This window comes from Abrus precatorius, unplaced genomic scaffold, assembly GCF_003935025.1.
Source record: "Abrus precatorius isolate BTA unplaced genomic scaffold, Abrus_2018 Scaffold10, whole genome shotgun sequence".
Taxonomy (NCBI): Eukaryota; Viridiplantae; Streptophyta; class Magnoliopsida; order Fabales; family Fabaceae; genus Abrus; species Abrus precatorius.
In genome coordinates, this window is record NW_020874292.1 from 31,480,250 (window position 1) to 31,505,356 (window position 25,107).

Here is a 25,107-nt window from a genome sequence, read left to right on the forward strand (position 1 = left end):
TTAATATTTAAATTAATTCATAAAAATAAAAAAGTGATAAATGTTCTATCTTTCTATAGATAATAATTTTTTGTTTATTTTATAATATGGTAAGATAAATTTTGTTTGGTAAAAATTCTTTTTATATATAAGATTTAAATCATCATATCTTATTTAGATGTTGTTTAGTATAACAAAATATTTAAGCATTTTTGAGAAAACAATATAGGAATAAAAATATTTCTTAGTTATAAAATAATTTTAATTTTTAAATATACTGAATGGATTTTTTTAATAATAATTTACTGTAAAAATATTAAAATATATTATTACTTTTTTTAATTGTATGTCTTTAGAAAATATTAGTATTTACACGTATTTTACACATGTGTCACTATATATATGCATCATTTCAATATAAGTAATCTCTCCCAAACTTTGGCATTCCCATTAACGTGATAAGGACGCTCCTGAGGTAAAGAAATGCAAAGTAAAGGGATGTTCAAGAAACATTGCTTTCTCTTTAAAGAAAAAAAAAAGCATTAGTCTATAAGAATTACTTTCACATAGCACATATACATAATTGTTATTATCAACTAGTTATTTTTGTTCACATTTGGTTCATTTATCACCATGTTTTAATTTTTATTGGTCAATAGATTTAGCTTAAGCTCGTGGTGAAAGAGATTTTTTTATTATTTAATACAATTATGGTGTTATAAAAAGTTAATATTAGTAGTAGTTATTTATACAGAAATTTAAAAATTGAATGAAATAATTAAATTTAAGAACAATAACAATGTGTTGTGATGAGATTTTCTTATTCCAGCTTAAAATCTGTCTCAATCTCGTCGATAATGACGAAGTTATTGCCAATAACGAAAGAGCAAGTGGTGTTTGTTTGAACATTTGATGTGTTTCGTATTGCATGCCAGCAATCAACTCCATCTGTCTCAATAACATGTCACCACACAAATTGGATTTGCAGCAATAATTAATTTCTCATACCTTAATAAATGTTTTATATACCAAAATTTAAAACACTAACAACTACAACAAATACCAAAAGAAAACACTGCAACAAACAAAGGCAACTTGTGATTTGGCTCACGTCCAAATTAGTTCTTGTATCTAAACAAAAACATACGTTTCACTATATAATTGCGTTTTAGTTTTTCAAGTTGTAATACCATTAATAAAAGTTATTTTTTTTAATTACATTTTTATTAGTGTTATAACAGTAAAAATCAAAATTAATAAATTTATATAAAAATTAAAACGTAAACTTTTTAAATGCATAAACTAATTTATAAATAAAATCAACTATAAGTGTATTAAAATTTATGATTTCCTATAAATCTCAACAAAATTTTACTAAATTTTAATTCTTATTGTCTCCTTTTAGACACGTTAAAAAAACAATTATTATGAAAAAAAAAACATTTTTTATTTTTCTTAAAAATGAAACAGCGTGATTGCATAATGTATATTATGAATAAGATAGAAAGCGTTGAAAAATACAGCAAGAATGTGAAGACATAATCATTCACGTATTAACATCACTTCCTAGGTGAATATGATGCCCAGAAAAGTTGAGAATAAAAGAGGTTCACACCATTTTTCCAAATAACTTCTCATACAAAATTCTTACCTTGTAATTTTTAGATAGTTCTCTTTTTCAGAAATGCTTATTTTCATTTCCATAACAACCATTCCAATAGAAATAGAAAAACAAGGGAAAAAACCACTTGCTTAGTTAGAAATTGTGAAGCATAAGACTATTGACAAACTAATGTACCATATACCAAGGCGTTTTTGCAACTTAAGGAACAGAAGAGATTTCTACGGTGCCTATTTGGGGTATGTATGGCTTATGTTTCATAGAAGCGAAGTTCTGTCATAAACTCTTGGCGCTTGGGGCAATACCAAGCAACTGCTTTAGCTGAACCAAGTACTTTTAATGCATATTCCAATGCAAATACAGGTTCCTGTGCATATATAGGCCAATCAGGGTTCTTCAGATCAATTATAAAACCTGAATCAACTCTAAAACTGACAGGACCAACAATCTGCAAGATATACATAAAATGTCTTGGTTAACATTACTAGCATTAAGAACCAAATGCTAGAGGAATTGGCAGTGTAAGTTTAGAATCATGACATCAGAAAAGCACGTATTTATAAGGCGGAGGGATAGAGGCAAGACAGCAAAACTTGGATTAAGAATTTTGATTTTTTTTTAATAGCCATAACGTACATACTTTAATTTATGAAAAGCAATAGGAAACCATATAAGTAAGAAAAACCCTCTTCAGCAAACGTATTTACAAAGGAAAAATTGTCTTTTCAAGATGAAGATTAATAATCAGCAAAAGTCAAAAACTAAGAAATCAAGTAAGTTTGTGAACTAATTGGAAGAACCTGCTGCTGAAGGGATAAGGTAGCATTGGGGCAAATTGCCTGAAGAGCTTCCATGCTTGGCTTTTGAGAATTGAGAAGATCTTGTGTTAGACTTGTTGCACCTGAAAGAAATTTGAAACCAGAAGGAAAATCCAGCCGGGCCTGAAATCGTGTAAGATCTAGAAAAAGCTTTTGGAAGTTTCCAAGTTGGGCTGTAAATGAAGCGGATGCAAATACATCTGCTAGAAAGGAAGACTTCATTCCCGAAGCCTGGAGAAAAAATCCTTGTCTACCATCTACTTGTGCTCTTGCCGAATTATCCCCAAAGGCGGTGGTTGCAGCAGCACCTTATGGTTAAAGAATTCAAGGAAATAATAAGCATAATCTAAAAGCCTCCATAACCATAACTTCAAGTAACATGAAAATTCTCAGGGCCAAAGATACTCATTATCAGTGCCACTGTGTTTGATTAGTTATCAGGTATTACTCTAGTCTAATGCACCATTTGCTACCAAGGCTATTATTATACCCTCATTGTACCCACTGCCTCAAATCATACCCAAAGACAGCCAATCCTTTCCATCTAATGATAGACAAAAACAAGCATTTGAAATGTTACAAAAATATCTGACAGTTTCCTCACTTCTTCACTAAGCAAATGACTAGTTATCTATAGTGTTCATGGCCAAATATCCTTTTCTGTTTGGACTCAATTATTTTGTAAAAAATGTTACAAACAAGGAGAAAAATTACCAACAATCCCTGAGGCAGATACATTAGGATTTGAAAGAAACATGTCATATGGTTGTGCAGATTTCATCTTAGGAGCATCACTTCTCCAAAGTTCAATTTTCTTCTTGTAAGAAAAGGCACTTTTGAAGGCCAAGCCTGGAAGCAGAGTAAGTGGTACTCTATCGCTTTGATTTTGAAAATTTCCAAACAGCTCAGGTGACCCCGAAGTGTAGCGAGCAGACAAATGATAAGCAGTGGAAGAATCACTTGTAGTCACAGAAGCAAGATCAATTGCCATTGAAAATGGTACGTCCCAGTAATTACCAGTATTATCGGCAAAAAGACCAGGATAAACAGCCTCCACTGTTAGATCATGATTTGGAAACTACAACCACACAATAATAAAATTAGTGTATAAGTACAAAAAAAAAAGAAGAAAAACAAAATCAAGTTCAACTCATGCCAAAAAGTGGCCACAAGACAAAATAAAAGGTGGGTGCCTAATGTAGAATTCATGATCGAAAATTGCAAAAGTTGCCTTTGGGATGCAATTCACAATAAGTCACATTCTTGCCGATTTCAACAAAACATGAAAAGTAAATAAGAATAAAGATGGAATGGCTCATTTAACAGGTGGACTCCTCATCCAACAACGTTGCCATAGAATTCTAGAACATACTTGCAGTAAATATTAAAAATCACCAAGAATAAAAGCATTGCAAGACACATACAAATGCTCACCTTATGCTGGAGGACTGCTTTCCCACGAAGCTTATCGGCATTGTCACCATATGCATCTAAGCCAAAAAGAAAAGTTTCATCGGGCGTACGTTGGATCTCCGAACAGAAGCTCAGGGCATACAAGGATTTCTGCCGTAGGTGTCTCCCAATGGTTTTAAACCAAGAAGAAAGCCGCTCCGGCTTCTCCTCACTGCTCTTAACAGAGGAAACAAATCTCTGCAAATTGAACTGACCCAGCAAAGACACATACCTGCAAGTCTTTCAGACCTGAATATCAGCCAATATAAACACAACAAGAATTAACAGACACGGTTCAATTATGACAAACAAAGAAACAACACATAATTAACATCACTAATGCATACAATCATTTTCATAATTCATAATTATACTAATGCAAACAAGCGTTGACTAACTAAGTTAATCATTCTCACAATCCACCCTAAATGAACTAACTCATAACAATCCATCCACCCACCCACATTGTAATAGGTAACAAATTGCAGAATAGCAACCTAACCATATACAATTCAGTTGTACAAATATCAATTGTAAAAAAGAAAAAAGCCCTTTTCCCCCTTTTGAACATAAGTGATTAAAAAACATGAAAACAATGATCCCAGAAATGAAAAAAAGGGAAATGCAAATAAAAATTGAAACTTTGGGAAAGGGAGTGAAGGAACTACCAGTTTTGAGAAAAGGGTAGGGAGAGAACATGATGGAGAGTGAGGCCATGAGGTTGGGAAAAGGAGGGTATGAGAGGGGCGTGCATGAAACGGTGCATGAAATGGAGTTGTTTGTGTCTTGAAAGCCTTGTGCCTCGTGACAGAGACAAAGGAAGAGGGTCTTGAGGAACGGGACATGCTAACCCATCAAGAGTTTTTGGAGTTGAAACGTCCAAATCCCAAAACCCTCCTCCATCCATTATCCATCTTAGTTTCCTCATCTCTTCACAATCCAATTCCAATTCACTGTTTCTTCTTCTTTTTCTTCTTCACTCACTCGTCCACTGCCTTCAATCGCACTCAGTCACTCATAGTCAGCTACCAAATAAGCTCAATCAAAATAGTAGGGGAATTGGTTAGCCTCACTTTCCATTAACTTTTTAATAAATAATTTATAACAGGTAGAAAAATATAAATTAATTTTTTTAGAAATTCTTTTATTTAATTTTTCAAAGTTTTAAAATATATAAATTAATTTTAATTTTTAAAGAATTTTCATTTTTTTAAAAGGTAGGCCTTAGTGAATATCATAAGGAAATGAGAAAAAGAAACAGATTAAGAACGTAGCATTTAGCATGTTTGTCTCTAAATAAATCTGTCTTTAATATAGTTTATTTTAAAATTAATTATCCATTTTATTGTTTCCTTAATTCCTTAGAGAAATAAAAAAATAATTATTTTCTGAAATAAATATCTTCAAACATGCAATAAAATATTAGACAACTATATTCTAAGCTCAAGTTAATATATATATATATATATATATATATATATATATATATATATAATTTAACGTTGACAAATCCCCATTTAACATGTAAATTTATTTATTTTATAGAATAAGTTAAAAAAATAAATATATCGAAAAGTCCATCTTTGTTGTTCATTTTTTGTAAAACTATTGACAGCATGTGAAGTTTTCAGCAAAGCTATTGTTTGCCATAAACTACCATTTTATAACAGGGGATATCAATTTTTTTTTGTATTTTGTCAATTACCCGATTTTACAAATTACATTTAGTGATGAATTGGAAAGTTTTTCACCCGCAGAATCCTTCTTTAAAGGTTAATAACTGTTATGGACTATAAAAATAGCTGGTATTTTAAATTTTTAATAGAATTTCAGTAAATATTTGTTTTTTGAGTGTTCTAATTTTCCCCTCTTAAATTTGACTTTAAATAGATTTACTGACACATTTTCATCAGAATATGGACACCTTATCAGCAGGAATTGGTTCTTTTCGAAATAGCTTTTAATTGATATTCCAAAATTAAATATGAGGTGCAAGAATCTTAACAAGTTTTTTTTCCTTCCTCGTTAAGATTTTTTTTTAATAACGGTGAGATTAAAGTTTTGAAATTAACTTAAAAGCACTTACATCAAGTATTAAAATTAAATCTTACATGAGATAGAAAATTATAGTTTCTAACAAGACTCATATAATAATGCTTGAAAGCATAATAATTAAAATTATAACATGCTTAACTCAAATATACAGAATAAAAATATAAAAGACTTTTTTTTTAATTGTTACTGGAATAAAGCCTGGTACAATTAGACAAAATATATTCCCCTTTTTGCTTTTTCTTTCTTTGGTATCTCTTCTTTTTCATTTTATGTTAGAGTAACTAGTTCTATCAATATTATAATCATGCTTCAGTAGTAACCCAAAAAAGGCCGTTAAAAACACTTGGATCAGTCATTACCATTAAAAGTAGAAGATGATGATGTTGATTTACTTTAAGTAAGAGAATAAAAGGTTAATGATGTTAAAAGGATAACCGTAGATAAATAAAGATTTAAAGAAATAAGAAAAATTAAGAATCATGTTTGATATAAGCTTAATAGGTTGAATAGAACAACACCATTCCGGATTATTACGCCAATTTTTCGGGCAATAGAGGGCTTTTACAAGCTTTGTTTTTGGGCCTGTCCCATGCTTTGCTTTCTATTCAAGTCTGACTTTTTCTTTTTACACCCCTCTGATGAACTTTCAGAATTCAATTTCCGAAAGTAATTAATACTTTCCGAAATCTTATTTTTGGAAGATACCGAAAAAAATGTGAGGTTGTTAGAAGTAACTAAAGTAAAAGCCTTCATTCTATAGTACAAGTGTTTGATATAGTTCACATGTTTGCCAATAATTTGCTAGTTTAAACTATATAAATAAATCTCCATCCACGTAATCTTACTTGAAGAAAACATAAAGGTGTCGGGACCATTAAACCAAGGCTAAATAATTCAATATTTCTTAACATGATTAGTTTTCAAATTTTAATTAACAAACGGAAAATTATAGCATTAGCAAATGGCAAGTTTCTTTTGATATTGATGGTTAGCTCTCAAATAAAAGAGTGCGATTAAATCAATATATCATAGTGTTGTGCCTCATAGTCATAACGTTCTTTGTTCTTTTTCTCTTGCTTTGGTTTAATTTAGCAAGCAAGGCTTAATTAATGAAACACAAGGTTTACGCAAGTGTCATTAATTGCTGCATCATTTGGAATGAAGGCAACTTGAAACATCAAAATATCAAATTTAGGGTGATTGATATCTACTGTATTAACAGTGTTTGATGCATTATATCTATGAGAATGTGTTTGAAAATGGATTCAAGTGAGATATAAAGTCAGGACACTCCATTTGCTAAAACCATCTCATTTCAAGTTAATTATAAAAGACAGACAATCAACTTGAATTTAATAGCAAATGACAGGAGAATTCACTTGGCCAAATACTTCTAACCATAAAGTCCTTAGATTAGTATTATTCATTTGCTTACTGGGACTATATAGCAATTTTATAATTTTAGGAGAATACATTGCTAAAAAAATTGATTTTTAATTGAACTAAATAACATCGTTTAATTCATATAATCAAGCCTCATTTAATGAAACATAATGTTGTTGTTAGGAAAAGACTACAACAAAATATGAAAAAGTTTGTTTAGTTTGCAACTGCATGTTAGAATCCATTCATGTTTTCAGAAGTTATAAACAATAAGGCCAATTAAACTGCATAATTTACACTTGGATAAAGGAAATACAAGTAGTACAATTCAGCCAAAAAAACTGATCTGGGGACTTGGATAAATGTTTCATAGGTGATTAGAATTTCACCCAGTGCCATGGAGGATTAACTTAACGATCCTACAAAAGCTGAAAACTATAAAATCCATTCTTCTCATTCTTTTGCTAAACAATAGTCATATGGCTAATACCTGCATGTTTAGACACATTTGAGAATCAATAACGTTAGCTTTGACATCTCTGCAAGAAAATCTTAACAGGAACAAACTGCTGATTACACATCTATTTGCTTTCTTGTGATCTACAAGTTGCAATTATATCATTTTGCCCATAATTTCCTCCATGGTAATACTAGATCCGAAGTCTAACATTTAGAAGTTGTTGCCCACATAAATGGATCAAATACAACTAATCACTGTGTTATACTTACACCCTTTTAACAGTCAACACTAAAATGTCAATCGTCACTGTCACTGAAAGAAAATATTGAACCATTCATTTTTTCATCCTTTAGCAGTTTTTTATCTTTAAATTTACAGAAAGATAGTGTGCGGCCATGCTTAGTAGCCCCAAGACTCTGGGAAGCTACGAGTATACGTTTCCCAACTTTGGATCCTCTACTTGTTCCCCTTAATTTTTTGGAAACCAAGCCAGCATGCAATGGTTCATGCAAGACGTGTGGAGGTGTTTTGGGAGTGAACTGCGGCAAGAAATCACTTTGTCTCTTTGAGCAACTAAGTTTTCTGGTGTTTGAATGAACTTCAATCTCACTACGAACAGCTCTAGATGTAACATCTGAGTTTGAAGAGCTGCTACAATTGTCAATCCCATTAAAACCTGAAAAATATTTATTGATTATACCTGTGACTGATATCACTTGTGTTGATATCCTAGTGAGACTGCCTTGTATTGAGTTAGTACGTAACTCAACCAGATTTTCAACCTTATTATCTCGCATCACATATTGACTGTTATTGGTTATACCAGTAGGTTTGTCTCCAAATCTGAAGGAGTATCTTTCTGGCATTCCAGTGGCTGCATTCTGTGCGTAATTTTCATGAGAATTTTCCTTTTTCTTCTGCTTCTTTGAAACATGATTAGAAGTTTTGTGCTCTTCCACTAAATATGCACAGGGTTGGAACCTTTCTATTCTCTTTTCCTCACTATTGTGTCTTGCCTTATCCTCAGTATAGTCCTTATGTTTTGAAAGAACAGCTGCATCACAGGGTGAACATGGAATGCACAAACATTTTAAATGCTCCACTTCCACATGAAGAAACCATGATCCTCTCATTGCAGGGAAAGCATACTTCATAGGTAGAGAATCAGGCAGGTAGTAGAAGCATGATCTTCGCTTCACCTAGGACAATATGCAGTAACTTGTTGAGCACAAACTAACTGTCACAGAGATTCATAAAAGGATACAAAGATAATAAAAAGAAAACTATGTACCATTAATCCATTAACTTGGATCTCTCCTATATCTGGTAAACATCTGAAGTGAACTTTCTCAAACTCTCCTGCAGAACAATCATTACACCAATTATTTTTCATTGCAACAGTTTGAACAGAAATTTCATGACTGTCCTGCCCTATTCTTTCCATTTTTAAAGTTTGTGGATAATGACAAAGGTCAATAGTCAACAGTGTTCCGGACCATTAATTATATGGACAAACTAACCTGAATTGGAGGCAAAGCATTTAACAGAGACTCAAACTCAAAGGACACACTAGATTTTGAATATGCCATGTGAAACCCCACCATTAAGACAAAAGGGCAGATGATACATAAGAAACTACCCAAAATTGAAAGGTGAAGCCCTTTGAAGTTCATTATCTCCCTTATCAAGTGCTATAAAACATAGGAAGAATAACGACTAAACTATAACCACCCTACATCCAAGGCACAGGTTTGGGAAGCAGAAGTTGTGAATATGTCAAGCAAGTGATATCATATCAAACAAAGAGTAAGATTTGAACCAACAAAGACTTTGACAATCAAAGACTTTGAGTGCTAGCAAGTGCAAAATAATGGACTTCACGAATGAGTTCCCATCAAAGGAAAAAAGAACCAGGTTTGGTTCTAGTCAAACTGTTTGTTAACAGCAAGAAAGAGAAACCTACTTCATTTTTGGCTTTTGCAGAAAAACTAATTGCCCTGGAAAGATTTATGTATAATTATGTTAGATGCCAATTACGGATGTCTTATCTGATTAAGAAAATAGAAATCTAGAGAAGCAAAACTATCAGCACAAGGCTGCTGCATTTAGTAGTCAATCAATTTGGAAATACGCAAGACAATTACACTGTTCTCTTTGTGGGGGTCAAATGCTTTTTAGCCTAACTAAACTTCAGTTGTGCAAAAAGATAGTAATTGTAATACCTATCTCTTGACTCTTGAGATGAAACAGTTTGTGAAATATCATAAATTGATCAAAACATAACTACGGTTTCACTGAAAAGTGAAGATAGAGCTATACGTGCTAACACAGCAACCCGTTCCACCATTGCAAAATGAAAACATTGTATTGAAGAACTAATCTCCAAAATTACAGGTAATATACAAATCCAGACTCATTAATCCAAATGCTAGGCTTTCTCTACTATAATGTTATATGAATTATATTAAACAGCATGACAAGGTTTATCTATCTGCTAGGCCATGTTTGGCTAAAAGAATAACTGCATTTCATTATAACAGACCGCACAATAGATACCCAAAATAAATGATTGAATGGGTGTAAGTAAAAGAGTAAGAATTGAACCAAAAAATCTATCTAAGCCTGTGCAAAAGACCCCCATTTCCAGCATAAACATGTAAAAGAAAAAAGCATAACTCAAAAGACAAACCCCTCCACAACAATTCATATCAAACAAAGTGAAACATTATTCTAGAACTAACATGCCACACAGAAGAGAGGGAAAAACAACCCACAACATATTGAGGGAGAAGTTACAAGTAAAACAACACAATACAATCAGCAAAACCTTCAAATGGGTAAGTTAGTTAAACCAAGAATCTAAAATCTGAAGGAAAAAAAGGACTTTCTTTTTGTTTTTGCTTACTTTTGAGTGCTGCAGCTGTAATGTCAAGGGGGGCATTGAAAGCAATGTGAGTGCCTAAGTTTGTGTTGGCAAAGACTGCAACTTCATCGTCATCAGCCATTCGGAGTTCCTAAGAAAACGCATCCCCAATTCGACGTATCAATGTGTTTGTGGAAGTTCAAATAGTAGGCAAAAACATAAACAAAAGGGATGAAACTAAAGCTGGAAACTTGGGTGGGCCACAACTTTTGTTTCTTTTTCATTATCTGGCCGAGGCCCACCATTCCTCTTCGTTTTTGTCCAAAAATCATCTCTTGAAACAAAGAGAAAAGTTGAAGAAAAAATCCAAAGAGAAAAATATTTAATTCCCTAAAACTATCAAGAGGGAAAATTATATATTAAAATGTTGATTTTTTCACCACTTTTTTTAAATTAAATTTCGGATTTAAGTTCTGAAAATTAATTTCTAAAAATAATTAATATATTTTGAAATTTATTTTTGAATGATGCAAAAATAAAATATTAGTGTAGTTAGAAAAAAAGAGAATACCTTAAAAAATCAATAGGATCTTTAATATTTTGGGCTGTTTAGGTTAGTTTATTCGAATTTGGACCAAACATCTCCCTAATTTCATCAAAATCAAACCATTTATGCAAAAATTAAGAAATTTGTGAAGATATTTTTTACAACTAAATCTCAAGTATTTTATAAGAACTTGTTACAAATAAAATTTGAGACAACGCAATAATGATTAATTGCAATAGAAATGAACTGTGTTTCTCAATAAATTTTTCCTATGATGGGGAGGTTTAAACGTTGAAATAGTTATGTTGGAGTGGCTTTATCTAAATTCTCATGACCTGCTTGCACCCGATGAACTAATTTTATAGATATGCGTGTGGAGTACTCATCAAAGATAGTAAAATAAAATTTTAGATAAAAGCAATTTCTCTTTTTATATAAAATTTCTCAGCATTTTCCCACTCATATTATCTTGCTTTACATAGAATTTGATTTCTTAAAACAACTTTTTTAACGCTGAAGTAAAATCTAGTTCAGAGGCTGTCGATCATAAGATGATTAATTGCACGAGTCCAGTTTAAATTGGTTCTTAGCTTATGAAGATTTTTCAATTATAAAATTTTAGTCTTTAAGACATTTTTAAAGAAAGTTAATATATATGGTGCCAATTTTTTCGTCATTTATTAATTTGATTTTGTGGAATATGAATGATTATAATATAATTATTCATTTCTTTCCAAACCATTTACAAGTGAAGAACCACTGCAGAGCTTGGTGTTGTGTCTTGATTAGTTCCTCCCATCCAAAATCCTTACTTCCAGGGAAGGTAGAGTCAATGAAGATCCCATTTGAACAAAGTGCCATTTGTACACAAATTCAACCATTTTTGTGAAGATCCTAATTTCAATTAAGTGACGTTACTATATAATATTTTGCCACCAATACCCAAAGATTGGTCCGCAAGCAAATGTTGAAAAACTTAACAAATGGTGAAAAGTAAAAGTATAATAAATTATAAAAAAAGAAATGAAAACTGAGATGAGAGAAGCAGTGGATTCTAATATCTTTCCTTTTTTTGCAAAAAATAAAAATAAAAAATTATACATAAGATATCATATATACTAGACCATTGATTTTAATTGAATGGTTAAAAATGAATTACAGAATACTAATTATTTAAATTATATTTATGAAAAGATATATTGGTAATTTCATATTTTCATTCCTTCTCCGTGTTTTCTTTCTCTTCCTGTTGTTGGTGTTTGTCATCTTGTTCTTTTCATCTTCCGCATTACGTTGTTGTTTTCATTGATTTTTGTTATTTTTTTCTCATTCAATTTGAGGTCACAAAAGATTAGTAAATTGCAAAACTCTTTATCCTAAATTGAAAGTTGAAAAAGTCAGTTTATACAACTTTGTGATATAACTGGTAAAATAAAGCAAGTTTAAATAGAACAACAACGTCGAGGTGTGACGATTCAACTTAGAAAATTTGGATATATATGGGTCATGTAAATGTACATCGAGTTTATTAAAAATCAGATATTAAAAGTGACATATTGGAAGAAATAAGTTTGAACATTGGTTACTTACAAAGTCAATACAGAAAATGGTGAGCTATATTTAAAAAAGAGTAGATTTAGTAGTAGTTGGTCACAGAGCCGATATAAATAGTGTTGGGTGTTTATTTGAAATTTTTTGAATGTGAAGTGAAATAACGTCGCTAGGTTGGAGAGTGCAAAACAAGCATTGTAGGAAGCAGTTATCTTATCTGCGAAGTTTTCTCAGTTTTTCATTGGTGCATTTCATTTGTTCGGTTAAATAATTAAAGAAGTGTTGTCTTGTCTCTATTGAATGTTTTTCATTATGTTTCGTTTCAAGTAAATGAAGACTTTGGAGAGCCTTTTTGTTGTACGGTCCACCGAAACAGGTAAATTATATTTGGCCAAAGTTGGTGCTACAGAAGCTAATTCCACTTTTTTCAGGTTGGTTCATTTGTTCATTTGTTATTAAAATTTTGTGTTTTAAGCTAAGTTTGTTGTTAAAATAATCATTTTTCCAAGTAGCATTTCATGGAGTAACACTAACATGTTTGGTTTGTTCTAATCTCAATTTACTTCACTTGCAAAATTGATGGTTGATAAAATAAAATTGTCCACAGGAATTGTTAGATTGTGGTGATGTGTATGAGAGATGCTACGTTCCTTTTATTGTCAGTATTCATTTAGCTCCGACAAGTTACTCTAGAGTGAGAATAATGAATTGTCTATCTACTTGTTTTTATATATATTTCTTCTGCAATTCTCTGAGTAATTTTTAATTTCTACATCAGTCGCTCTCAAAAATGACTCATAAGACTAAATATTAATCTACCCTTTTTTCTACATACGTTATCTAATCACACCGATGTAGAAAGTGCCTTTTATAAATATGTCAACACTTTTTACAATGGTTTTGGATCAAAACCAATGTACAATTAACAACATACAACATTATTTCCTACATTGTATCATTTGTCTCATGTTGCTTCATTGTAATCGTTTATCATTACAATAAGAAACAAAAATGACACAGGGGATTATGGTGTCATGCAAAGATACAGACTACTATGAGTCTATCAACATTATTTGTACCATTCCTTTTTCAATTTTCATTTTCTTTGAACGACATTTCATCTTTTTTGACAGTACACAATAAATATGACAAGATGAATAAGGTTGGTGGTTAATTTTCTAGGATGCCATAATCAATGTTAACACTCTCATGCTTGGAAGGAACCTCTACCTCATAAACAAAGAATATGTATTACTCATTCGTCAACGGCTCAGATGTATATATATATAAGCTTCTTATTTTCTTTTTTACCCTTCATGACTAACAACATAATTAAGTTACTTATCGGGTTTTTTACTTTTTTAGTTTCAATCCTAGCTATCTATTTAACACACAATCTAATCAACGCTCTTAATTCTTTTAAAATTTGCTTATACAACAACTCTACTTTTACAATTCTACTACCTTTTCAAAGAAAATAAGGACCTTAAAATCATTCGAGAGAAGCAAAGAGAGAATGACAAAGAATAGGGAGAAGAAGTGGAATAAAGGTGCAAACAGGATGAGAATGACGAAGCAAAGATGCCATGCATTGAAATGTCAAAACATTGATTTTCTTTTTTCATTTTCAAATTTGGACATTTCAAAAATTTATCTTAACACTAAATCAAACACATTTTATTCATCAAATAAATCAAACATGTTTTTAACTCATTTTATTTTTCATGAATTGTAAATACCACCTTCTATAATTTTTCATATCTAAAATACGTGCTTTGGGTGTTAAACTAAGCAATCTGATACCCACCATGTTAAGATGTACATCTGAAATTCTTTACTTGTAAGTTCAATTTAAAGAGTGTGAGAGGAAAAAATAGTTATTTTTAGAGTTTATAAATTTTTTTTAAAAAATGACTTTAGAGAAAAATTTTAAATACTTTTTAAATTTTTTCTTTTACAAACATATAAATAAGAGAAGAGTTTAACCTCTTTTTATTTTTCCTTTTCTATCTTCTAAATTTTTTTTTCTTCTTTTTAAACTTTTAGACAAAAGCTTAAAAAATATAGCAACCTCAACACTTAATGTTGACAATTTTTTTTTTAATCTTATAAAAATAAACTAAAAAATTTATAAAGGATAAATACTTTTTTTAAAAAATTGTTTAGTCTTTTAGTGTGGGGTGAAAGGATTTTGGCTCAAGCGAAACTAAAATAGAATTATACAACTTTAAAATAATTTAACTATCATGTTATTCTTTATTCACTAAATATTATCTTTATATACAAGGTTAGAGAAATATTAATATCAATCTTTAATGTTAATTTTAAGCAATTCAAAGTAAAACAGTTCCATTAAAAAATATATTTTTTATAAAAATATTTAAAAAGTGAAATAACTTTGATAATTTTTTAATAAAATTTATGATATTCATATGCTTAATCAACTCTAAAGATGTTAACAAAATCATAAAAAGTTTAAACATGTTATAAGTTGAATATGTTTAGTCAATCACTGGTAATATTGAGAATATTTCTTTTCTTAGTCAGTGCAATGAATTATCTCCGACTCCATTAGTGATGCAAAGTTTATGATGACATGCAAGATGATTCCATAACCAGCAGTCAATCACTAGCTAAACGTTACTGTAATAGATGGTGACAAGAACTAGGGAGAACATGAATGAAAGTTATCAAAATAAATGTATTTTTAACTTATTTTAAAAAAATTATAGTCAAATTTATTGCACAAATTCTTATATAAATATTATAAATAAAATCTGTTATTTAAAAAAAATGTGATTTTTCTTCAACAGTATTAGTTTTTAAGTACATATAAGAATTAAAGTGTGAAACTTTGTGTCATCTGGTGAGTTTAACTACTATTTTTTTCCTTCTTTTATTAATATTTTGAATACTTTTTGGCTCATTAATTTGTTTATTATTTTAGTTTGTTGATATTTATGTGTGAGGATCGTCTTTATTTATTATGCGTGTGCAGTAAAAGAAAGATTATGAAACCTACACAAATACTAATATCTTTCTCTTTTTTAATGAACACTTTTAATAATAGATAAGAGTTTAGTCTTTTGTTTATTAGTTTGTGAGTCTTTTGTTATCGTATTTTAAAAAAATAGTTGAAGGTAGTAAAAGATGCGAATTGATCAATGTTTGTTCAAGGAACTTAATTGTTGTTAAGTAAGATATTTCCGGGGTTTATATCCTAAAAATGACTGAAAGTTATATTTAGATTAATAGCCCTGATCTTGTAGACTCAATAATTTTTTCAATTCAAACCAGTAAAATAATAAAAGAAATTGTGATAACGAAAAGCTTGGAGACTTGGAGTTGTCATTTAGGAAACGAAAAAAAGGTGTTATTAATAGAGTTGAATTGTTTTGTTTTGTAGCCTAAACTTGTTAACTAGGGAGATCAACAATTAATATATATATCATGCTAGATGTGAGTCTCATTGTGATGATAATTTGCTCCCTTTAATATTTTCTAAAATCGTAATAGAAATACAAACGTTATATTTTGATGAGAAACTCTAAGTTGACTATTCTCAAAGAAATATTATTTAAACATATAGATAATTCATCTCTACATTTCCTAGTTCTATCTATCATTAATTAGTTTCTTAGAGACCTACATTGTGCTGCGTTTTTTTATATAGTAGTATTATTATTTATTATGAGTAAGAATCCGTTGACATCAAATCAAATGATAAAGTTAAATATTTGTATTACTTAACAATTTTTATAAAATAAAAGTTAATTAATTTAACTGTGAAACTATTTTATATTATTTTTTATTATGTATATCAAACATTTGTAATTATATTATTAAAAAATTAATATTTATTTATATCTTAAAAATTTATTACCATTGAAATAAAATAATGTAAAAAAATACTTAATAATTTTATTTTTTTATAAAATTATAATTTACTTAATAAGAATCTTTAAATTAATAATTAAATTAATTAATATTGTACTTTAAAAAATATTATTATGACGTGTAAATATATAATTTTTACATATGTACTAATGGATGCTAATTTTTTTATTATTATGTAATGAAAATTTTTTTAAGCCATTGTGTGCGTGATATTAAATTAACCCTATAAATAGAAAAGATAAGGATTGACTTTGGCTACAGCAGTGTATTGAGGATGCATATGGAGCCAAAAAGAGCCCACCTTTTCACTCCGATCGACCCGGTTCACACTCAAGCCGGTCCCAGTAACCAAGACTCCAATCCATCATCGCATATTTGAACCATCCATCATATTCAACCCAATGAATAATTGATGACAAATAAAAGAAAAAAGAAAAACACACAATGAATAATTGAAACCTTCTGCAAGACTTGTGTGAAGCATACTTAGATAACTTGTCTGACCAGTTTTCTTTATTATTATATGATGCACATATATTCGACACCTACTCTACATGCTCCTTCACGTGCTGAATACTGGCGATGCTTGCCATTCAGATTAAGTTTCACCAAATTAAAAAACTTAAGAATTTCTATTTGTTTATTTTGTTCAGAAATTTTGTACAAAAAAACTATATAACAATATGAGTGCTATGAAAAAAATTTACATGATTAGATGATTAATATGATGAAAAGAGATGAAGGGAGAAAAATGATTAAGTGTTATGAGAATTATTTTGCATATCTAATAATCCATTCTCAAGAATTGGAAAGAATGCCAATAACAATGCAAAACCCGTAATTCATACGAGCTAAGTCGTCACTTTTAGGACGGGTTTTGTGGAAAGATAGGAGTGTGTGAACTAGGCTTGTAAAAGGTTGTATTAATCGTTATTCAAATTCCACCAGTTGATGAAACATTAGGATCGATCATCTGTTATTCCTCCTGAATACCCAATTTTAAAAGTTTGATTATTGGGTGCACAAACAATAAAACCAGAGTTATTATTTAGGTTTGAAACCTCAAGCTTAAAAAAAACTAGGTTTTGATCATAGCGTGATCATAGACTGGTTAAAAAATGAAAACATACATAAATATGAAGGGGAAATAGAGGCTTTGTTCATAGTGTGAGAAATACAACCCGTACACATTACAATAAAAAATATATATACAAACAAGACAAACACTAAGATATTTCTCTGCAGGGACAACAATTTAATCAAGGGAATTCACCATTAAAAAAAGACAGAGAAATAAGGCAAATTAAATCTAAAGGAATTAATGCATATAATCCTTGCGAATTATTTTTATGATAGTATGCTTACAACTATATATGAACCAAGTCCATTTTGTTGTATTACTTTTCTAATAATATGAACAGGATTCAATAATAGAATCCTTTATAATTAAACATTTTCATCACATAAAATATGGCCATAAATAATTCTTAAAAAGTATCATTGGGGAAGGAATTCACAGTTAGATCATGCAAACCAAAGTCATTATCCATAAGCAAGCCATCAGAGACAACCATGGTAGTGGTAGGCCTAATTGAGTTACCCGAAGATGGAAGAAAACCACTGTTTTTCACATAATCAATGGAGTAACCATTGTGGTGTTCTTGCAACAACTGCTGCTGAGGCACTTGTTCCTCTTGCTTCTGCCAAGGAAGATGTGAAGGCACTTGATGAACTTGGTTGTTGTTGTAGCTTTTGGTACTACGAAATGGTAGAATTATTCTACTCGCGCTATGTTGAATCTTTTGTCCACTCCCTTGTTGGAAATTTAAGGTAATAGGTCCCTTATGGACCCCTAGTGTTGACATGGTTGTGCTAGGACAACCTGTGAATTGCTGTACTAATGCTCTAAAATTGGTGGTATTAGCATTGAGGAGTGTGGTTGGAGTTCTTTTGGAAGCTCTAGACCTCCTTCTAATGGGTTTGGATACACTACCTTTTGGTGTCAATTGGCCACTTGTTGGGCTCAATATGTTGTTGCTTTCTGATGGCATGGTGGGTGTGGGACTAGTTGTCATCACAGTTGCATCAGAGAAGCCTTCTCTGTTTGGTGGCAGAGCATCCATTAGAGGTTGTTGATAGAATTGCATCCATTGATCAGTAGTAGCAGTCATGGTCATGGTCATGGTATTGGTATCCCTCATGGGGGTTTTGATTTTGGTGAAGTAGGTGCTAAAAGGTGAGGCTCAGGGATCACTCTTTACCTCTATGACATACTCCTCCATTTTAAAAAAGAATGAAACTTAGCTCTATTATGTATATAGTGCCTTGTCATAGTCAAAGTAAAATGTCCAATTTTTGACTATTCTTTGATAGAGACGGGGGAGAAACTTGATTCCAAAGAATGGCGTGCTTCCAGGAAATAACGTGTTAGGAAGTTTATATTTTTTACATTCAAAATGAGACAATTTTTTCTTTAAACCCCAATTATCTTTTTTATTCACTCTCAAGACTTTGCCCAAAGAGATAATTTTATGAAATTATTTTTATTCATAAAATTCGAACTCAAAATTTTATTTAAGGAGAATCAAAGGTGTAATATTAGAAGTAACTCACATTGATTAAAATAGACATATTTAAATTTAATAAAACTTGTATTTAACTTAATTTTGAGATGTTGAAATAATAATTATAATGGGTGACGACATGAAAACAGGGAGTTGCATCACTTTTGGACTCCTTGTTTGTTATGTTGGAGCATTTGAGGGGGTCTTGGTCAGAAAAATGTGTACTGTAAGGTTGAAAATGATAAGATATGCGTGCTCATAGCCACCCACCCACCCACCATACTAGACATGATTGTATGAGGTACTCGTAGTTATAGTAGAAATTCAATGTGTGAACCCACGTGTTTTTACTAGAAGCAAAGTCCATGTCAAACAGATCTAATAGGAGAAAGAGAATAAGAGTTATGTCTAATAAAGACACTTCGCAGCCTAAGTCTTTTTTGACCATAGCTAAGTGCCTAACTGAATACCACACACTCCCATGTATCCATCTAAACCCCAAACCCAGAGAAAGAGAAACAGAGCATGTTCACATTTCCCATATTTATTTTTATGTGCATCTATTTGAAAATATATTTTAGCAATAAAGATAATAACTTTTAAAAATATTTTTCTCTAAAAAATGGACTAGTGTGTCATTGCCACGTTATTTTTTAACTCTCTAATTTTTGTTAACTTATAATTTTCAATTGATTTTGTATTTTGTTCTATAACTTTGTGGACGCCTCTGATTCAACCATGTCAAAACATTTATTTCATGTTTAGATTTAAATGATCATAAGTCAAAACAAAATTAAGCATGAAATACAAAATGAAAGTCATAATTCTGTTATTTTTCCTAGTAATTTCTTTATATTATGCGGATGTTTTTAAATTACAAAAAAATAAAATAAGGAGAATATAAGATATTGTTATTAATAATTATAAATACTTTATTATCTTAAATAAGAATAATTAAATATAAATATTTTCAAATTTTAAATAGCTATAGAATAAATCATTTAAATCAATTATAAGCTGGGAAAATCATTGTGAAGAAATTTTTATGTCATTTTAAATGAGTTTACTTTCAACAAAATACTTACTACCAATTTCCAGTTTTATATAATCTTTCTAATAATCCTATCGATTAATAGTTGTATTAATTACTTTTTTATTATCATCCCCAAGGTTACAAAGGTATTATCATACTGGAGTCTTGAATTGGCTGAGTTATCAATATCTTAAACAAAAGCAACACAATGGATCCTAACCATAAATTTTATCAAAGACTATAATTTTTAGACATGACCTGACTCTTCCTTTATTTTGCGCACAACTACTAAATATAACAAATAAAATAAAAGGTTATATTGTAACTTAGTTACTTTTACACTCGGTTCTTCTTGTAGCTATATATAATTTGATATATAGAAAAAGAGACATGGGTGATATAAACAGAAAAAATTGATAAATTATATTTTATTTTCTATGATATTACATTCTTTAAAATACGTGTAGTTTTTGTGGGTTACTTAATATTTTTATATATTTTTTTTAAGTAACACCATCTTATATATTATACTTGTCATGCAAATCAATTTAGATTAATTTTGTGTCAGCAATAAAAATAAAGGCAGTGTGAAAAGCATAAAATGTGACATAAAAAAGTAAAAGGAAGATAATTTTGTATAAAAAATTATAAATAAATAAATAAAAATGTTGCATACTCATAAAAAAATTATGTAAAGATTATGAAAGTTACAAACGTAGGCCTATTTTTAAAATTTCAGTACAATTAATTTGAATAGAACTAACTTTAAGCTTATCAATATAATTAAAATATGTATAAAATTAGTCATCGTAAAACAAGTACTTATCTTGTTATACAATATTCTATAACAAATTAAATTAAAAATTACAAATTTATGTCATTTACATACTTCTAACCTTTGGTTAAAAAAATTTTCAAAAATTTACAGATTTAAAAACAATATCTGTAAAATGTTATTACTTTGTAAAAGTTTTAAAAAATTACGATATCATACTCATAAATAATGGGAGTATCAAAGTGAAAAGTTATGATAAAAATCTGAATATGTTGGAGCAAAATGATCATCAAATGTTTAGACAAGTAGCACGAACTTGTTTTAGTTTAACTAATCATTTTAAGTTTAAACGTTATGTATATAACTATATTAAATACTACAAAATTATGTTTATATTAATTTCATTTTATTTCAAGAAAAACATCTCTTATAAATAAATATATATATATATATATATATGTATATATATAAATTCTAAACCCAACAGAAATAATTTAAACTCATGCATTATATTAATTTTTATTTAACTAATAAAAACTGCTATTACCAACGAACTTTGCATGAGTCGTGCTTAAATTATTTTATTATAATAGTTTTTGCCAACTACGGGTCAAATTGGCATCATTCAACCGCGAATTGACTTTCAAATCGTCTTTAATTTTCATTTATAATCCATCAGAAAAGCATTGCCTACACTTCAACCGCATCTATTGCACTCATATTCTCTTCAAAATAGGTAAAATTTAATATACCTGAGATGTTAATTTTATATTAATAAATATAACAGTAGAGTTCACAGATTAATTTAAAAAGATATTAATATTTTTTAATTTTTAAGATAGTAGAAAAATTACTGTCATTAATCTAAAGAGAATATAAAATATCCTTTCAAATTTATAAATAATGTAATAAATACTTAAAAAATAATTTTTTTTTAAAATGGAATCAATCAGAGTAAATTATGGCTTAGTTGCATTTTATAATTTAAACTATGTATAATCTTAGTTTCATAATTTATTTACCTAGTTAAGTTTTTTCATTTTTAAAAATATAGAAAATTTAATCTTCTATCATTTTTTATCTTTATTTTTTTCAAATTATTTATATATTAAATTGATTGAATTATCTTTACTTAAAACCGATCAACTAAAATATCAAATTTTATTAAAAATATTTTAAATTTTATCAAATTTCAACTAAATTTCTTACCTTTAAAATTTTAAAATTATTTCATATTTTAATTTCATTACAAACTCTAAAAAAATTGGATAAAAAATTAAAATTTGAGAGTTCTGAGCCGAACAAAATTAATGACAAATCCAAAATATGTACAATTTTAAAATTGAAAGGAATTTGTTTAACTAAAAAAAAATTTAAAAAAAGTGTACATATCCTAAAAATAATAAAAATGCAATTAAATCATAAATGATTTAATGTTAACATGAATAATTAATCTCAAACGCTAAAAATAATTAAATGCATTAGATCAACAATATTTTTTTAAATCAAAAATATTTTGATTGAATATTTTTAAATAAAAAATTAAAATAATAAATTAATATAAATTTAATGTATTAATATTTTTTATTGTGAATAAAATATAATTCTATTAAATTAAATATAAAATGGTGTCTAAATAAGATTTTAGTACTTAACAATAGTTTTAGTCCCTTTAAATAATTTTTTATTTTAATCTCTACTTTTAAAAAAAATATTTTTAGTCTTTATTATTGGTTCAATCCACTAAAATGTAATCAATTGTTCATATTTAGGTGAATTAAAAGTAATATTTTACTAAAATATAGAGATCAAAAATATATATAAAAAAGGATAAAAACTTTAAATTATAGAAATTAAAAATACATTTAAGCCTAAAAATATTATTTTGCTTTGCTTTATTTTCAAATATTACCTTTTGTTTAGAAAGGATAAATTTAATTGTCACTGCGTTGAAGGGGGGGGGGGGGGGGGAATCCAAACTCCTTGAACATGTATTCCTTTCATAATTTATCTCCTTTTTAATTTTAATTAAGAAACAAAAATGAGAATAATTATAATTATAAAGAACAACTATCAAAAAATGTCATGCATGCACCAGAAGTTTAGTCCGAATGAATGTTACAATAAACTTTTGTAGAGGCATGTAAAGTGTCTTCACTTCACATTTCAATGCCTTCATAGACTTTTTAGTCATTTTTTAGCACACTGAAAGGACTTCATTAATACTATACTCACAAACTTGTTAATTTAATTTACTACCTAAAATGTGGACGATAATTAATTATATTTTAGTGATTAATAAAATTAAAATAATTTATGTTACTATCAATCTTAATTTGCCAATATAATTAGTCAATAATGTTTAATCACAGAACTCGAACCGTACGCGTGTTTTCTTCTCGTTTAAATAGGGAAACACAATCTTATATTTTATTAGACACTTAGACACATACATGTAAGTTAGCAATGTATCATGCAGTAATTTTGTAAGTAATTATCCTTTAAAATACAAGACAGATATTTAAAAATTTGAATCGGAGGAAAAAAATGAAAAGGAAAGACAATTGATTTTATTTATAAAATTAACTTTTCTTTCCTTCTGAGTAAAAGATCATCATTTGCATTTTCTTTCTTACCCAAAAAGAAGATTATCTTCTCTCATCATATCTGTTTATTTTATGTAGGGATCATGCTAGAGAGGTTGACGTGCCACTGTGCCAATCGATAACTTTATTTTGGCTATGAATTTTTTTTTCCCGTCTTTTTCTTTTATATAATAATTAACGATGTAATATAATAGTTGAAACACATCTCGAATTAGATTACGAAAACTCTTCCTCAGTACTTAATTTAAAGCAATGTCAAGTCTGATGAAGATCAGATGTTTACTTGCCAAGGACACTGCAATAGTGTGTGTCATAATGAAATTCAATTGAAATTGAAGTTGGCAGGAAGAGACATGGACCCCAAAGTAGTATGAGCGTGATGTTTGTACTGAAAGATCACATCTTAATTTAAACGACGAAGAAATGTCAGAATTATTGCATTCTATCTAGAGTCCAAGATCTTACATGGAAACTCGTGCATTCTTTGGCTTTGCTCAGAGATTTGACTGAGTAAATGAAAAATTTTGGCGATGATATTATACCATCACCAGAAAATAACACATAAAACCATACTATTATAAATCATAAAATTATAAAGTTTAATTTTGAATAATGTCTTTTAAAAGTTATTTTTATATAAAAATTGTAATTTTAAAAAAAGAATATTATTTTAAGCTACTTTTTTATCCTCTTAATATCCTAAGAAATATATTTCAATATAAGCCTGAGATTTAAGCAATATATATGTAATGCGACAAAGAATCAAGTGATATTTTTCGTTAGCTTCCATGAAACAATTTTTACGCGTATACTTAGTCAAACCTCATTTTTCACTACACAAAAGATGAGAGAAACAGAGGTAGGTGGAGGTATGGGAAATCCGACTTCTGTAATGCAATTTACATGAAAATCAACTTTGACAAACTACTTTCTTCGTTCTTCTCCGTCGTTGACTCTTCAACTTGTTCAATTCAACACACAAAAATTAAAAGAAAATACCAATTACCAATCAGTGTTCACATTGCTATTTCTTGCGGAGAGAAGCGCGCAGTAGCATAGCAAACTAATATTTCACTTAATCAAAAATGATATGGGTAGGCCTTTTTATTTCACGACACTCTCCATCCTAAAATTTATTTTTAATACTAACTAATGTAAATTAAATTAAGTAAAATAACTTTAAAAAAATTCAAGCACTTGTTTTTTTCTTTTATATAACTAACAGACCATTTTAATAATAAATTGAGTGCAATTTTCATTTATTATCATTTTGTTCAATTATTTATGTATTTAAGTATTAGGTTAAATGATTAATTTTAATAAATTTTTAGAAAATATATTGTAATTTTAAAAGTTTCAATTGTCCTTATAATTTTAAAATCTTATAATAAAAGTCCTTACTAATTAGCAATCGTTAAGACTCTATTAACTTTCATTAAACTTCAAGAATCTTTGACAAATAGCGTTTTTGAATAAGTCTCAGTATTTCATGTGAATTTTTAA

The 25,107-nt window shown here is 29.1% G+C and overlaps 3 protein-coding genes across 3 annotated transcripts; all 3 read right to left on the reverse strand.

Moving 5' to 3' along the window:
* Positions 1–1,797: 1,797 nt before the first annotated feature.
* On the reverse strand, positions 1,798–4,875 carry LOC113852857 (protein TRIGALACTOSYLDIACYLGLYCEROL 4, chloroplastic). The gene is made up of 5 exons (XM_027483244.1): positions 4,539–4,875; positions 3,853–4,102; positions 3,133–3,496; positions 2,401–2,726; positions 1,798–2,048 (listed from the first exon to the last, which is right to left on the reverse strand). Exons 1-5 carry the CDS (start codon positions 4,796–4,798, stop codon positions 1,851–1,853), a joined length of 1,398 nt encoding a protein of 465 aa, XP_027339045.1. The 5' UTR covers positions 4,799–4,875; the 3' UTR covers positions 1,798–1,850.
* Positions 4,876–7,962: 3,087 nt separating this feature from the next.
* LOC113853002 lies at positions 7,963–9,437 on the reverse strand. The gene is made up of 2 exons (XM_027483431.1): positions 9,060–9,437; positions 7,963–8,967 (listed from the first exon to the last, which is right to left on the reverse strand). The coding sequence occupies exons 1-2, from the start codon at positions 9,210–9,212 to the stop codon at positions 8,065–8,067; spliced, it is 1,056 nt and encodes a 351-aa protein (XP_027339232.1). The 5' UTR covers positions 9,213–9,437; the 3' UTR covers positions 7,963–8,064.
* Positions 9,438–17,746: 8,309 nt separating this feature from the next.
* Positions 17,747–18,900, reverse strand: LOC113853016. The gene has a single exon (XM_027483443.1). The coding sequence runs from the start codon at positions 18,825–18,827 to the stop codon at positions 18,114–18,116; it is 714 nt and encodes a 237-aa protein (XP_027339244.1). The 5' UTR covers positions 18,828–18,900; the 3' UTR covers positions 17,747–18,113.
* Between the last annotated feature and the right edge of the window lie 6,207 nt (positions 18,901–25,107).